The sequence below is a fragment of the Cherax quadricarinatus genome, chromosome 33 (genome assembly GCF_038502225.1).
Source record: "Cherax quadricarinatus isolate ZL_2023a chromosome 33, ASM3850222v1, whole genome shotgun sequence".
In the NCBI taxonomy this organism is placed as follows: Eukaryota; Metazoa; Arthropoda; class Malacostraca; order Decapoda; family Parastacidae; genus Cherax; species Cherax quadricarinatus.
Window position 1 is genome coordinate 24524532 of NC_091324.1, and position 17980 is coordinate 24542511.

General features: G+C 38.9%; 1 protein-coding gene across 6 annotated transcripts in view; it reads right to left on the bottom strand.

The window, feature by feature from the left end:
* Positions 1 to 9559: 9559 nt before the first annotated feature.
* Positions 9560 to 17980, bottom strand: part of Asator (tau-tubulin kinase asator) — a 304756-nt gene continuing 296335 nt past the window's right edge. For all 6 annotated transcript variants that reach the window (XM_070090930.1, XM_070090932.1, XM_070090931.1 and 3 more), the window contains 2 exons: positions 14331 to 14516; positions 9560 to 13480 (listed from right to left, as the gene is read on the bottom strand). In XM_070090930.1, the coding sequence (XP_069947031.1) occupies positions 13396 to 13480; positions 14331 to 14516 (271 nt within the window). In that variant the 3' untranslated portion in view covers positions 9560 to 13395. The remainder of the gene's footprint in view (positions 13481 to 14330; positions 14517 to 17980) is intronic.

Here is a 17980-nt window from a genome sequence, read left to right on the forward strand (position 1 = left end):
TACACCAAAATTCCCACAACCGACCAGTCACGACAGGCGCCGTTTAGAGTAGACTCTTATTTCAAATACCAATACCATAACAATGCTTCAATGATTTTACCCCTCAAGGAAGGTTCCTTGATGTTGGTGAGGGGCTCTTGATTTAGGGAATTGGATCTGTGCTCCAGTTCCCTGAATTAAGCCTGAATGCCTTCCACATCCCCCCCAGGCGCTGTATAATCCTCCGGGTTTAGCGCTTCCCCCTTGATTATAATAATAATAATAATAATAATTCAATGATTTTAGTTCTCGCCACCTTTATTTCGCCCCAGTCAGACACCACTTTGACCCCACGGTTCCACCCCCTTCCCAAATGCAGCACCTGACCCTGACCCACCATGTGCTCCGTAAATTTCAGTTCCCTATATATATAAGCCTGGAGTTTACCTGGAGAGTTCCGGGGGTCAACGCCCCCGCGGCCCGGTCTGTGACCATGCCTCATGGTGGATCAGGGCCTGATCAACCAAGCTATTACTTCTAGCTGCACGCAATCCAACCTACGAGCCACAGCCTGGCTGGTCAGGTACCGACTTTAGGTACTGATGACTCCAGAAATCGTAGTAACATAATTGGTTAGCGCACAGGCCTGTGAATTTTGGGAATCACTTGTCATTGGGTTGAAGCCTCACCCGTTCCGTTATTGGATAGGATTGATAAAGCCCCTGGCCGGCGAAACGTTACATTAATAAATGTCCTGACACAGCACTGGGGTTAATATTATTTATTTACAACTTTTACAGTCGTTAATATTACTTAAATTCACGTCTTTTAATTATTAACCATGTCAAAACACGTGACTCCTAGAGCAGAAACACCTGTGACTCCTACAACAGCAAAACACCTGACTCCTACATCAAAATACCTGTGACTCCTACAACATCATATACCTGTGACTCCTACAACATCATATACCTGTGACTCCTACAACATCATATACCTGTGACTCCTACAACAGAAAGAAGTAATCAACGTTAGTTTTGACTTACATTAACACTGGAAGATAGAAGAAACTCCTGTTGGGGAAGACACCGAAACATTATTTTGGCTGTATTTAACCACCAATAAGCCCGAGCTAGTAAATCTATGCTATAAATGAGCCATTACACTTAAGTATCTTGCAACCTGCAAAGTACCATGCAAATAAATAGATACATACGAATAAATAATGACCAGAAATAGGAGAGGAAAGACGTGACGCCACTTCCCTCTCCTGACACCTCAGTTGTGTGGCCTGAAGGGAGGTTCCAGGATTTTTTTTATCAAAATTTTGGCATTATAATTAAAGGGAAAGAGGCGGGCTAAACCAGTAGGGTTAATATAGAGTCTGGGGAATGGGAGGCAAGCAAGTACGCTTCAAAGATGGGAAGAAAAGGTTAGGTTCCTTGGATTAATAAACCCGTTACCAGCATGAAGGCGCCTCCCTCGAGGGGTCGAAAATTTCAGTAGTTACCTATAACGTTTTGAAAAAGGGTTTGGATAAGCATGAACTTTTATTAAAGAATAAAATAATAAAATAGAAGCAGCTACTTACAGTAAAGGTAATTTGATAGTTTAATTCCCGACTGCATATAAATTATTTTGCATTTATTAACAATTAGCATTCCAGATTATTCCAGTAACATAATTTTCCTGTGCAATAAGACTTGATATATTATTATTATTGATTCCCCTTCTATATTTTTTCTTCCTCATGAAGAATAAAAAGGCATAATTCCCTGACTGGAACAATTATTATTATTATTATCATAATAAAAAAAAAAGCGCTAAGCCACAAGGGCTATACAGCTGACTGGAACAATACATGGATAATGAGCGGTTTGTGAGACTTGTTAAAATAAGACAAGTCAGACCCAAACGTCGACTTAAGTTTCATTCTTCAATTTAGGGTTATTTCTTCATGCTCATTTTCTTTTACTATTATTTTTATTATTTTTTGGAGGGAATCCCAAAACCCGTAGGGATCATACAGCGCCTGGGGAAATGAGGCAACAAAGTTTGATCCAAGGAAGGTGGGTAGCCCTAATTCCTCAGATCAAGAGCCATTCACCAGCAACAAGGACCCTCCCCCATCCTTCACTAAAGGCTTTTTACCTTATGGTAATATATATATATATATATATATATATATATATATATATATATATATATATATATATATATATATATATATACATGTATATATATATATATATATATGCAATAAGATCACAGTAAACAGGTGATTTCAGAATATGGAAAACAACCACTCTAAAAGAATAGAAAAATTCCAAGCGCTTTCGTGACTACTCACATTATCAAGGAACTATGTATATATATATATATATATATATATATATATATATATATATATATATATATATATATATATATATATATATATAGGATGGTACAAAAAAGTTTAAGAGATACATTGTTGATATAAAGATGGCATATACAGTACATGAGATGTGATAGATAAATGTCTAGTACATATTGTTACATGTTTGTCACTGATTAGAATGCGAAGATCTCATTCAGCTCTTCAGAACTGGGGCGTGTGTCCAAAATACAGCAGGCATTACCCCTCTGAACAGCAGTGCTGAGTCACTGGAACAGAAAACTAGCTGCCCTGGGATCCCTAGTTACCCTGATGAGTCTTTTGCCTAGCTCCTTAAGGAGTGTGGAAATTTATTTGGTCCCTAAAGTTCCACAGGACAGACCCAGCATGGCCGTACGGGACGGCTGAGCTGGGAGGCCCTTAAAACCCTCCCAAACAAACAGCATTCTCTCTGGTCGGCGATGGATTCTTGGTAGGCATGTATTTAATTTTTAGATTTACTCTTCAGGGAAGGAGTAGGTAGTTTTACTGTTAGTATATTAATATTAGGTTTACTAAGGCAACTGTAGATAATAATAATGTAGACCTAAGACCTTAACATAGGTAGTAATAGGCCGATAATGTAGGCAAACACTAGGATAAGTTAGCTAGGGAGAACTGGCAGCCCTAGTTTGAACGAAGAGACGAGGGTCTGGAAGAGGGACCAGCTCGTTCTTCTTAAGACAGACACCAACTGGACAAGACGTGCCGTGATCAGCAGACGGCGCCCCCACGTGTCTTCACATTTGAGACCTGGGGAAATCTGGTAGAGGCACCTCGATGTACCGTAGATGACCTCCATCAGGCCCATACAGTAAGACAAGACCTCCTTTATCTCGTAGATTTCTGGCCAGTGTCTGGGGAGATTGTGAGTTTATCTGTGGGCCTGTGTTGCAGCTGGCAGAGCATGCCCAGTAAGTACCAGTGTCTCAGAGCAGTCTGGAAGCTAGTGTCCGTGTCTGCATAGTTATACTAGGGGATACATACCCTCTTGGATATAGGAATTTCTGAGGTGCAGACAGGACACTAATTACGATTGAATATTGCAGGAATTAAGGCTCCCGGTTGCACGTGGTTTCTGAGGGAAAGTCCAAAGGGGCTAAGGCTAAGCTTAGGGAAGTTGAAGATCAGGATATATGCTGCAACACCAAGTAAGTTAGTCCTTTATAAGTGCATGCAGGCGAGTTTCTTGCAACACCAATCATTTGTGAAAATCTGTCCTATAAGCCACTTGTGAGGCTGAGGTACCCACCTCAGAGCTCGGTGTCAACAGAGTTTGCCAGGGTAGGTGACTCACTTGGAGGCAGTCCACACAAATTTTCACAAGGAGGTTAAATGTACTCTTTCCCCATGAGCCAAGGGTCTCTGAGCCTATGGGAACAAACATATTATGATGGGCAAGTTCTCCATATTTTCTAGACTTTTGGGACTCCCTGAAGCTGGCAGCTGCCCCTCCTTCCTCCCTGGTGTATTGGAGATACGTATCAGCCAAGGTAGATGCACATGTGTAGTCCCACACCTGCTTACTGTCTGTCCAGGCTTGAAGTGTGATACCATCTGGACGCTTCTGGCTGCCATCAGATCTGCATAGTTGGGGTGGCTCCCTTAGTGCTGGGCATCCAGCTGTTGTGAGGCTCCTCTTGATGTTATTAACCTCCTCATGTCTTGCAATCTTTCCCTCGGATTTACGGCACACAAGACCATGGTACCCAAATCGGTCTGCTGCTTCACTGCCACAAATACACCTGTGTTCGGCAAGAACAGGTGCGACAAGTCAAAGAGCAACACCAATGCGGATGGTCTGTTGGTCGAGCTGTGTGCCAAGGCTGGAGTTGGGAACAGCCAACAGAAAGTCCCCTGCATGAGGAGCTCTCACTGCAAGGAGGCGGGATCTATCCTTCCATGACACACTCTGAAGCATTGTTGAGGCTATTTTCTCCACTATCGGGCCATCCCAGTGCGACTGTTTGTAGTTGTTGGGGGTAGCAGGTCTGGTTTCAGAGCTCGTTAGATTATCCCAGATCATGGCTCCGTCAATGAACTTTTGGTCCTGGACTCCAATCTTGTCCCTAAGATGTTCAGAGAGAATTGCTGCTACAAGCCCTCTGGATGCAATGCATGAGAACAGAATAGCAGGTAGTGCAACCTGTGATATATATATATATATATATATATATATATATATATATATATAAATATATATATATATATATAATATATATATATTTTTTTTTATTTTTTCAACAAGTCGGCCGTCTCCCACCGAGGCAGGGTGACCCAAAAAAGAAAGAAAATCCCCCAAAAGAAAATACTTTCATCATCATTCAACACTTTCACCACACTCGCACATTATCACTGTTTTTGCAGAGGTGCTCAGAATACAACAGTTTAGAAGCATACACATATAAAGACACAACATATCCCTCCAAACTGCCAATATCCCAAACCCCTCCTTTAAAGTGCAGGCATTGTACTTCCCATTTCCAGGACTCAAGTCCGACTATATGAAAATAACCGGTTTCCCTGAATCCCTTCACTAAATATTACCCTGCTCACACTCCAACAGATCGTCAGATCCCAAGTACCATTCGTCTCCATTCACTCCTATCTAACACGCTCACGCACGGTTGCTGGAAGTCCAAGCCCCTTGCCCACAAAACCTCCTTTACCCCCTCTCTCCAACCCTTTCGAGGACGACCCCTACCCCGCCTTCCTTCCCCTATAGATTTATATGCTTTCCATGTCATTCTACTTTGATCCATTCCCTCTAAATGACCAAACCACCTCAACAACCCCTCTTCTGCCCTCTGACTAATACTTTTATTAACTCCACACCTTTTCCAAATTTTCACACTCCGAATTTTCTGCATAATATTTACACCACACATTGCCCTTAAACAGGACATCACTGCCTCCAACCGTCTCCTCGCTGCTGCATTTACCACCCAAGCTTCACACCCATATAAGAGTGTTGGTACTACTATACTTTCATACATTCCCTTCTTTGCCTCCATAGATAACGTTTTTTGACTCCACATATACCTCAATGCACCACTCACACACATATATATATATATATATATATATATATATATATATATATATATATATATATATATATATATATATATATATATATATATATAATGTGTGTGTGTACTCACCTAGTTGAGATTGCAGGGTCGTGTGTGTGCGTACTCACCTAATTGTGGTTGCAGGGGTCGAGACTCAGCTCCTGGCCCTGCCTCTTCACTGGCCGCTACTGGGTCCTCCCTCTCCCTGCTCCATGAGCCTTATCATACCCCGTCTTAAAACTGTATATGGTTCCTGCCTCCACTATATCGCTTGCCAGACTGTTCCACTTCCTAACAACTCTGTTGCTGAAGAAATACTTCCTAACATCCCTTTGACTCAACTGAGTCTTCAACTTCCAATTGTGACCCCTTGTTTCTGTGTCCCATCTCTGGAACATCCTGTTTCTGTCCACCTTGTCTCCCCTGACCCTCCTATCCTCCAGTGTCGTCAGACCGATTTCAGTGTACTCACCTAGTTGTGGTTGCAGGGGTCGATTCACAGCTCCTTTTCCTGTCTCTTCTACTGGCCGCTACTCGGCCAGTTGTGTGTGTGTGTCTCTCATGTCGAATAGGTATAACTTGCGATTTTGGCTTAAATAGCAATGCTCTTCTTGCCGAATAAGGCAAGCCAAAATTTGTGTTTGCAATAATTTCGCAAACATCATCCTGAACCTAATGAAAAAAATAATTTTGTTGTGTTTATTAAATTATTGTAAACTTATCTAAAATATATTTAGTTGGATTAGGCTAAATTAAATTGAGCTTATTATAATAAGGTTTGTTTAGTTTTCTAAGGTTCTTATGTTGTAAAATAGGCTTTAGCATCATTGGAACAGCAATTTTTCTATGTTCAAATTTATTTTCCAGTTAAAAAAAATCGTCCTGTGGCAAAAATGTACGTTATCTTTCAGGTCTGAAACACTTGGGACGGCTGGATTATATCTTGATTTATAGCTCCTTCATTTCTTGAGGGCTGTGAGGTACAGCTACTAGCTAGGCCTTTGGCATGGGTTGAATATGGCTACTAGCTAGGCCTCGGGAATAGGTTGAAGTACAGCTACTAATTACGCCTCTGGCGTGGGCTGAAGTGCAGCTATTGGCTAGGCCTCTGGCGTGGGTTGAATTACAGCTACTGTACTAGCTAAGCTTCTGGCACGGGCTGAAATACAACTACATGCTATGCCTCTGGCATGGGTTGAAGTACAGTAGGATGGGGGTTTCTGTAATATGGGCTTAATCCCTCTCAGATGGTGCAGTTTATGTAGTCAGCAGGAAGCACAAAAAACATAAGGGACACACAGCACCTGTTTAACAGAGCATATGGGGGACAATCATGTTTAATCTGAGCCCTTCTTCACCAGCATAAGGCAACCTCTCTCAAGAGCACCTTTCACCAGGGGGACTAAAAGAACAATAACGATAAATAACATAATGGTAAATGGATCACCTATCACAAAGCTCACAGAGGGAAAATTCTTAGGAATCCACCTTGATAATAGACTCAAATTTCAAACATGTACAACAATTTCCAAGAAAATCTCCAAAACAGTAGGCATACTATCGAAGATATGGTACCATGTTCCACAATCAGCCCTCCTGGCCCTATATCACTCACTCATTTACCCTTATCTCACCTATGGAATTTGTGCATGGGGCTCAACAACAATAAATCATCTCAAACCATTAATTACCCAACAAAAGGCTGCAGTCAGAATGATAACAAATTCCCACTCCAGGTAGCATACTCCACCAGTATTCAAAACTCTAAATTTACTCACCGTACAAAACATCCATACTTATTATTGTGCCTACCACATACATGGAACACTAAACTCGGATATAAACTCTCCCCTCAAACTTCTCCTTACCAACCTCAACAGAACACATGACCATAACACAAGGCACGGATCACTGTTTGATGTTCCCCGTGTCCATCTCACACTATGTAATAACTCAATGCACATAAAAGGCCCAAAAATCTGGAATTCATTACCTGTGAATATAAAAGAAACACTGTCTGTTTATCAGTTCAAGACTCTTCTTAAAAACCACTTACTCACCCACAACTAAATAAATACTGAATAACTGTATCTCATAAATGTATAACCTGTGACCCTATCAAACTATGTTTTTTTAATTACATTACCTAATAGAATACTCCATTCTCTTGAATGCACAGTAACTCATCTAATGGCCATATGACCTGTCTCTGCACTACAAATCATTGATTTTACTCGATTTGATCGGATTATACATTGTTATGCTACAAATTTGTACAACATTAATGCTTATTTGAAATACTCATTTGTACTTCATGTTGTAATTTGTTTACTGTAATTTTTACCACTGAATATATCATAGCTTAGTTAATCTTAAGTTAATTTTAAGCCTGCCCATAATGCTCTGCATACAAGGGGCTTTTGGCATGTACACCCAATCATTAAATTTCTTTGTACAACTATATATCATGTCCAAATAAAAAATAAATAAATATATGTGAAATAATGTAAAACATTGTATGTTGATTAATTTTATTCATACTAAAGGAACACTTTGGCTTCACAGACTCTGCTGCCAGATTTACACAAGCCTCACCTGGAGTGCTGTCAGAGAGAGGCTGGTTCCTGCTAGATACTATTATGATACTCATAGTAGAAGTGTTAAACCCACTGGGATCATACAATGCCTGGGAAATGGGAGGCAATCAGATTCGATACAAGGAAGGGGGGGGACAAGCCCAATTCCCTGAACCAAGAGCCCTTCAGAGGCCTAAATTGCATAATAGTAATCTGGAAGACATAACTGGAGTTAATGTTGTCTTTAATCGATACTATATGTGTTGGAGTTATACTGTCCAGCCAGCAATGCTCTGCTTCTAGAACACTTTGCTAAGGTATTATATTATTACAATCAAGGGGAAGCACCAAACCTATGGGGTCACACAGTGCCTGGGAGGGGCAGGGAGGGTGGATCAAATTTCCTGAATAAAGAGCCCTTCACCAGTATCAAGGAACTCCTTTGAAAGGCAAGGTATAAAACAATGAATGTGTGAAAAAAATGCATTCCTGCACTAGTTGACCTCAATATTTGTTATTAAGGATCAACTGGGGTAGCACTATTTCTATATTAATGGAAAGCAATACTCCCATAAGGGTCATTCAGCACTGCATGACAAAAGTGAGAGAGACAGAACTGGGGAAGTGAAAATTCAGAGGAAAGGACATTGTAAAAATGGATCAAGGGTTACAGATGATGTAGCAACAAAATAGGCATGTCATTCTGTTGACAAAGCACCTACCTAAAATAAAGTTGTCATACTATTTGCAAACAGGACAATCAATCAACACATTAGGCTGTTATGATGAACTGAAAATCCTTGAAGAGGCACTGGCCACCCCTCTATCAGATGACCATGTGTGAATCAGTGTCCAGTGCACAGGCATGCTAGTACAATATAACATACATACATATAGAAAATACAGGTGTCTGTTGCATTACCAATATCTATGACAAATGCCCCCATAAAATTATGCAATATGGTCAACCAATACTATACTACCGAGTCTGGGTATAGGAGATATAGGAGTCTGGAATGAATTCTCCCTTTTTCCTATTAATATAAATTTCACATTCGTGAGTTGACCATCAACAAGCTTATTGCAGAGGGCATTTACAGAACATTATTGCCAATCTTTTCATTGAGCATCATTTTTTTTTTTGTAGACTACATAGGTTGAAGAATATTGTAATATTTTTTACCCTTGACTGTGGTGTGGTGTGCATGTGCAATAAACTAGCTGCTTTGAAAGCAACATTCTAAATTTAGTTCCTTTACCTGGCACAAATCTACAGGTTTGTATTACAGAAAGTGAAAAATATAAATTAGAACAAAGGACTGTTTGAAAGGTATGGATGCAGAAGTGCTGATTGCAAATGATTTCTAATTTGTACTAAAATTTATCTTTTATCTTGTATTTTATGACTGCTACACTTTGTTTTTATTACATAGGTATATGTAGCACTCAAACAGAATTTATGTATAATGAATAGTACAGTAGTAATATGTTTGGGGTCATGTATATATAGACAATTAGAAGGCATTGCTATAATTTAATTGTAAATAACAATCTAAGTACACAGAACAAAAATATACAATCTGGACATTATAGTACATCTGGCCAGTAACCACATGAATAAAAAAAGTATGTAAATTTTGTTACTGATAGGAAACACTTTAGGAAGTCACAGAAGTGTGGGTAAAGAAACACCTGACAAGCATCACTGATTGTGGTGAAACTCTACACTGCACTCTCACAACCAATTTATTAAAACATAATTTTCGTTAAAGACTGTGTATAATTCAAATTATTTTGCTACTGCAGATAGATTCATCAACATAAGGCTCATTAACATAAAAAAGTTGCATGAACATATTATAAGTGACGTTCCTAACTTTGCAATTGCCAGACATATCACACATGCGCATATACAAACTCATAGAGCTTGATTAAGACCAGAAAGGCTGTGAACAGTCCATGTGTGACATTACTAATGCCCGAACGCGAGGTTATGAACGCCACCAAGCACTCCTCAAGATAAATAATGGTTGAACACTTGCTGTCTCCATCCCATATCCCACTATGCCCTCATCTATCATTTCCCTTGGCTCATTCCATATCTGTTTGACCTTCAACATGTGCACAAAGCCCTATCAAGCTTCCAGGAGATATCAGGAAGGTCAAAAACTTCTAAAAGTAATGTATGAATCAAGAAACAGAATGAGCTTTCTCAACCTCTCTTAGATAGTAAAAGTTCATGCAGTTTCTTTAAGCAGTTACTAGTTTTAGGATTCTGACTCAGCTTTTTTTTTTCAAGGAAATGTACAAGACCTTGATGTATATCTCCAGGAGACAAAACAAAGCCCTACTAAGCACAGGTTCAACAATACATAACAGGCAAGTCATCAATACTGTATAAAATATGCACTGTGGCACATGAGTTCTATAACAACAATTCTGGGAAGTTACTAATAGTCTGCAAAGTAGTTGGTTTATCTTGTAAACCTGAAGTCAGAGGATGAGTGTAGAGAGATGACAGAAATTAATACAGTACTTATCTTTGCATATAAGCTGCTTTTGATTTCAGTGTTGACTAGAGATTATCCTTGCAGCCACATATGCATGTGAGATGATTTATTTAAGTTTACAATGTTGCTAAAAAACATCTTCCCATAGAAAGAAGAGTAATAAAAGAGATTCAAGTAGAAGCAATCAAAATATGTATCTACAAGTCTAATTTAAAAATCAAGGCATTTAAACAAATATCTAATCTCATATCAGCTGTATTCATTGGACTGATAAATATATATATATTCAAATAGACACTTGCATACTTAATGACTAATGCATCACTATTATATTTCACCTGATTCACTCAAACACTTGAATGTATTGTTGGTAAGCACCTTTATTAGGGTGACATGTATTGATCTGCAATAATTCAACCTGTTATGTCCAATGTATAAAACTTAGGCATTTCCAGTAAAATGTCACAGCACAGATACAGTTCCTAAGCTTGGTGAATATGGGACAATAATTTCAATGAACTTTATTCTCACTCTAAACCTCTGTTTAATGACCACGTACATGCATTAACAGTTAATCTTCCATCCATTCTCACCATTAAGTTTTAATTCTACAATACTTGTAAAAGAGGAAGGAACATTTAATACAATGAAGATTGTTTTATCATCTGAATATCAAGAGCCTAAGTAGTTTTATTTTCAAATGTTTAGGTTTTAAACACTCTCAGGGTTTCTGACAATTCTAATACATTTGTGAACTTTGTACCATAAAATGACTACAAAACATTTTAGGTATAATAAAATAGATAATCAATATTATATAAATTTGATTGATATTCAAATACATTATTTTAGGATCTCATCACATACTTCCTGATGGAAGCACATCCCAGAGGCAACTTTCAGTAGTCTAGAGAACTTACAGTGCTGATACACCTAAGGCCTGAGTAATCCTTATTCATGATCTACATTATTAGCACATTAAGGCCATAAAAAAATTCTATTGTTTGTACTACAGAAACAAAGATCAGAGTAATGAGAGTATGTACTGTACTTATCTCTTAAATAAGTGAGACCACAAACAAATACTGACCATAACCTAAATTCAACTCCTGCATCCAATACAAGAAGGTACTGTTTTAGACATTCATTTTCCTTGTGAAAGTACATGGTAATTTTAGAAATACTTCCATCATGCTAAGATCAAAAAGCCAAGGAAATCACACCATTTTTCTCCTGCATTATTAATAAACTGTTCACACCTATGCTTGCCAACTCCAACCCAGCATATACACAAATATACTTTCTTTACTGAAGACGAAATGTTGATGTAACAAACCTGCAACACAGGTGATGGCACAGGGGACAAAATGGAACCCAACTCTTGACTCAACAAATAAACATTCAAACTGCATCATCGGCATACTGTATGTGCACTGCAGGAATACTTACAGCATTCATGGTAGCTTAGAGAAAATGACAAAGCTTCAAAGTGTAAGAGCTACTGAGTATTTGGGCAATATGCAAGAGATACTCCGAGACTCTAGAATATTGCAGTTATTCCCCAAAATAGTTCGTTAACAGCAATATCAAAGGCTAACCTGCATTAGTAAATTTACAACAGTTATCCAGATCCCTTAAAGTGAATACAGGTACCTAGATCAGAAGAAAACATTAAAGAATATTACATCACGTTTGACCATAGGTGCCTCTTTTAAAGTATGGTATCTAAATTGTAATGTACATTAATATCATTTTTTTCCTCAGCTAAAAGATAACTTTAATGACCTGGGGTTTGTAACCAGAATGACCTATCGAAAGTCACTATGGCAACAGAGGATGGCACAGTTACTACCTAACCTAGCAAGTGTCAGTACAGAGAATGTACATAGCAAATATCACAACCATGTGCAGGTGATGTTATAACAGGCTGCACCCCCATTGCACTGTCTTGAGTTTCACTCTGGACACTGAGGGCACTTGGCTCCCATCACCCTTAACACGACCCAAATCTCACACTGGCAGTTTAAGGATAACAGCTCCCACCACCCAATTACATTACCTCATGTGCCACACTGACAGCTTAGGGTCCACAGCTCCTATAACTTTTTGCCATGTTATCCCGAGTGTGTGTCACTGGCAGCTCCAGATGTCCATTATCACACTGCCAAATGTATCAAATTAGTATCAAAGATTCTTTGTCTTTGAGTGCCTTTCAGCTAGCTGTTGCATGCAGTAGCAGCTGCAGTGAAGTTGCATATTGGAAAAAAAAAAAGGCTTTCTTGTACCACAGCTATAAAGTGGATCACTAATCGAGTTGCTTATTTCCCTTCACTCTCACCAACCTACACATCAAGATATTCACACCTTATCTTTTCACCACTAACGGTCTCCAAAGAAGTTTTTTCTCTTAAATGAAAAGTAAGAAAAAGCACCATATGGCATATTTTTCTGTGCTGTTAAATGTGTGGTGGCTTGGAAAGATTTAGACGGCATCTGCTCAACTCTTGATTTCTGTGCAGTGAAAATGGCAAAGTTTTACCTCTTCTTCTTAAAAACATTTGCCAACATCCACACAATTTTTTTGTTTTCCTGTGCTTTAATTTAACTTCTTTTACTAATACTATATGTTGTTCTGGTTGCTGATACTGAAAATAAGATTCGCCGTATGAGTGTGTTCGACTGAGCTCACGGGTACAGACATTGCATGTGACTGGGGGGGAATTTGTGCGCTTGTGGATGTGTGAATGATGTATTTGGGAGGTGGGCGAGGAGCTGCAAGTGAGTAGGCCTGAGAGCTGGACGCCTCCTCCTGCCGATGAAGACTAGGGCCGAGGTTCCTGTCAGTCTGGAGAGACAGTCCGTTGGTGATGCTGCCTTCTATAATTGTCACTACTATCTGCACTCAAAGGCCGGTACCTTCGTATCCTGCAACAAATGCATTCAATGTGAGGTTAAATACGGATCACTTTAACATAATTATGTGATTACAGTATTCAAGCATGGGTCATTGCCATTGGCCACATATGTGGACTGTTTTTTTTTTTTTTTTTTGAAAAATAAAATAGAGTATTAACTTATCTAGTAAGCAGTTGTGACATTTGATGAAACATCATTTAATATAATAGCCAGGTGTTATACTACAGCTTTAAGATGACCCATGTAATAGTTATTAAAATTTGTAGTATTTTAGAATTTTAACTCTTTATGGTTGGGCCCATGAGAAATCAATACAGGTATTCATCACCTGACAACACTTTGTTATAGCTTGTCCAAATCTAGTTAGTGTGGTGTGTCTGTGCACAAGACCAAGCTGGTATGATAGGTAGAAAAGCTCGTTCAAAGTGGCAACCTAGGAGGGTTAATACCCCAGAATAACCCAAGAAAGCTATGCAATGTGACTTAATTACATTGGGGTGGACAATATGTGGCAGCAGAATTGCTTGCACAGTTTGCCATGCCCAGAATTAGATTCAAAGGCTAATGTGCTACCATTTTGCTATGAGGTACTAAGGGAAGGGAAGTGTAAGCTCACTCTTTAATCAATTATTATTTGATTTTTTCCCATTTTCAATATTATGCAATGCTGCTCATTATTTATATATATGCCATTTTTGTATGTGAACTTTTGTATGTTATGTAAACCAACTTTTTTATTATTCATAGTTTTTAGCTTTGAAGGGCATCTAGGAACGTAATTCCTGCAAATTTATAGGGAGAGAAGTGCTGTACAAAGATACCATATGGTCAAAACACACTAACAGATAAGGAATCTAACCTGGCAACAACATCTCTTGCTGCAGACGGAGGCTCTGAGGAGGGAGGTCGTGGTTTGCGTGGATGTGAACTCTCTGACTCACTAGAATCCTCATGCTGGGGCTTGAGGAGGTAGGAAGGCACACCTCGTCCACTGTCATAGTAGCGACCACCTGTTCCTGCTTCAATCATTGACACTCGTTGTCTGCTAAAATGTGAAAGGAATAATATCATTAAAGTGAAAATTTACACAAAACTTTGTATTGCTTTATTTGTAGTGAATAAACTATTTTTAACATTCACTGGAAGATGGTGCTTACATAATCTTCATCATTATTTTGGTTACCAACCATCTCTACACCATCGGCTCACACTCAAGCAGCAATTAAAAAAAAAAAGAAAAAAATTACTTTGAAAATTATTGTAAAGTTACAAGACTGTGATATACTGTATATTTTGAAGCTTAAAATATAGTATACACCTGACTGTTCAGAGCAGCAATCTTGAGTGTACTGTACCATAAATTAGCTAACTCTGGTAGCTTTATTGTAGTGTTACAAATATTACACACGTGCTGCTGAAACTATCTAATAATCGTACATAATACTGACGGGAACTGATGGGATCATGACAGAAATGTAATTAAAAGCAGGGGGAGATACAGTGCTGGAGTGGTTGGTATTTTTGTTTAATAAATGTATGAAAGAGGGGAAGGTACCTAGGGATTGGCAGAGAGCGTGTATAATTCTTTTATATAAAGGGAAGAGGGACAAAAGAGATTGTAAAAATTATGGTTGAATAAGGTTACTGAGTATACTAGGTAAAGTGTATGGTAGGGTTACTATTGAAAGAATTAGAGGTAAGACAGAGAGCAGGATTGCAGATGAGCAAGGAGGCTTTAGAATGGGTATTGGAAGTGTAGATCAGGTGTTTACATTGAAGCATATATGTGAACAGTATTTAGATAAAGGTAGAGAAGTTTCCACTGCATTTATAGATTTAGAAAAGGCATATGATAGAGTGGATAGGGGGAGCAATGTGGCAGAGTAAAGAGTTTTTATGAGGATAGTGAGGCTCAGGTTAGGGTGTGAAGGAGAGAGGGAAATTACTTTGCAGTAAAAGTAGGTCTTACACAGGGATGTGCAGTGTCACCATGGTTTGTAACATATTTATAGATGGGATTGTAAAAGAAGTAAATGCTAGGGTGTTGGGGAGAGGGATGGGATTAAATTATGGGAAATCAAATACAAAATGGGAGATGACACAGTTACTTTTTGCTGATGATACAGTGCTTTTGGAGGATTCTAAAAAAAAATTTAAAAGGTTAGTGGACGAGTTTGGGAGGGTGTGTAAAGGTAGAAAGTTGAAAGCGGATATAGATAAGAGTAAGGTGATGAGGGTATCAAACAATTTAGACAGAGAAAAATTGGATATCACATTGGAAAGAGGGAGTATGGAAGAAGTGATGTTTTCAGATATTTGGGAGTTGACTTGTCAGCGGATGGGTTTATGAAGGATGAGGTAAACCACAGAATTGATTAAGGAAAAAAGACAAGTGGTGCATTGAGATATCTGTGGACACAAAGAACATTATCCATGGAGGCAAAGAAGGGAACATACGATAGCATAGTGGTACCATCACTCATATGAGTGTGAAGCATGGGTTGTAAATGCTGCAGGAAGGAGGCGGCTGGAGGCAGTGGAGATGTCGTGTCTAAGGGCAATGTGTAGTGTATATATGCAGAGAATTTGTAATGTGGAAATTAGGAGGAGGTGTGGAGTTACTAAAAGTATTAGTCAAGAGGGCTGTTGAGGTGGTTTGGTCATTTAGAGAGAATGGAACAAAGTAGAATGACTCAGAGAGTGCATCAATCTGTTGGGGAAGGGAGATGGGGTAGGGGTTGTCCCTGAAAAGGTTGGAGGGAGAGGGGTAAAGGAGGCTTTGTGGGCAAGGGGCTTGGGCTTACAGGAAGCGTGCTTGAGCGTGTTAGATAGGAGTGAATGGAGATGAATAGTTTTTGGAACCTGACAAACTGTTGAAATGTGAGCATGGTAATATTTTGTGAAGGGATTCAGGAAAACCGGTTAGCCGAACTTGAGTCCTGGAAATGGGAAGTACAATGCCTGCACTTTAAAGGAGGGGTTTAGGATTTTGGCAGTTTGGAGGGACGTTTAAACTGTCGTACCTGAGTGCCTCTGCAAAGACAGTGATTATGTATGAGTGATGGTTAAAGTGTTGAATGATGATGAAAGTTTTTTCTTTCTTTTTTTTTGGGTCACCCTGCCTCGGTGGGAAATGGCCAGCGTTAAAAAAAAAAAAAATACTGATGCCACTTCACACCCTTTGAGATCTAATAAAACTGCTACTAATACCAACTCTGGGAAATGTTTCCTGAAACATTCACAAAATATAAGGCTGGAGATGATTGAGCCAAGCACTTGTAAGTCATAAGGTTACTCAGATACCCCACCTTCAGGTGTTTTTTAGACACACAGTCTTGCAGCATGTACACCATATGGTAGGCACCACTGAACAGGTCATCTGATGGCAAAGACCCACATCAAGTTTGTTAACCCTAATGAATAAAATGGCAACCAGCCTATGTGAGTATGAAAGGTATAACCAATGAAGATACACTAGGCTAGTGAGAAGATAGACAGCCATAGGTTCATAAGCAGTTGGGGGAATAACAAGGAGTAACCAGTGAAGATGCCCAAGGATGGTGAAGAGATAGACAGCCACCACCATTGTGTCAGCAGTCGGGGAGTCGGCAAGGCATAACCAGTGCACTATACCAGTGAAGTGACAGCTATCAGTGTGTAAGCAATTAGGAAGCCAGACAGGAGTAACCAGTGGGGATGCACTAGGACTGTGAGTAGACAGATGGCCACCAGTGTGTCAATGGTTGTAGAGCCAAAGAAGAGTAAAAAAGGGAGGATACAATCAGTCATGAGAAATTAGGTGCCATGAGGATATAGTTGCCTGTCAACATGGGAGTCACTATATAAAATAATGAGAAAAGTAAAACAGTGCTAGTAAAGAGCTAAAATAAAGCAGGAATTACACTTCTGAAAATATAAAAGGAGAAATAGACAATTTAAAGTGAGATAAGAGGAAATAAGGAATACATTCCCTTTCCCAAGGCATTCAGGCCTCTTGTATAGCTGCCAGTAAAAAAATATCAACGTACAACATTACTAACAATGAGGTGACTGAATGTTGTATATACCTGTGTGTGCTATATGTAAATAAACATAAAAACAAGTTTAAAGAAAAGAACATTAAGAAAAACATGAGCAGGAAGGTAGTGTAAGTTGAAATATGGTCATCACCAGGAAAGAAAACCAATGATGAATAGTTGCACACACTACCAGTGTGAATCAACTTATACATGTGAGGAAAACCAACGAGAAGGAAAAGCCCCAAACAGTGAAAAGAAAGAAGCAATTAAATAAGTGAATAAATAGCAGTAATAATAATAATAATAATAATAATAATAATAATAATAATAATAATAATAATAATAATAATAATACTGTATCATTATTTACTACAAGTACATGTACAAGGTATACAGGTCTAGCTGACATCAATGACATACTACTACAGTGGTACCTTGACTTACGAGTGCCCCAACTTATGAGTTTTCCACCAATCTTACAAGTTTTCCG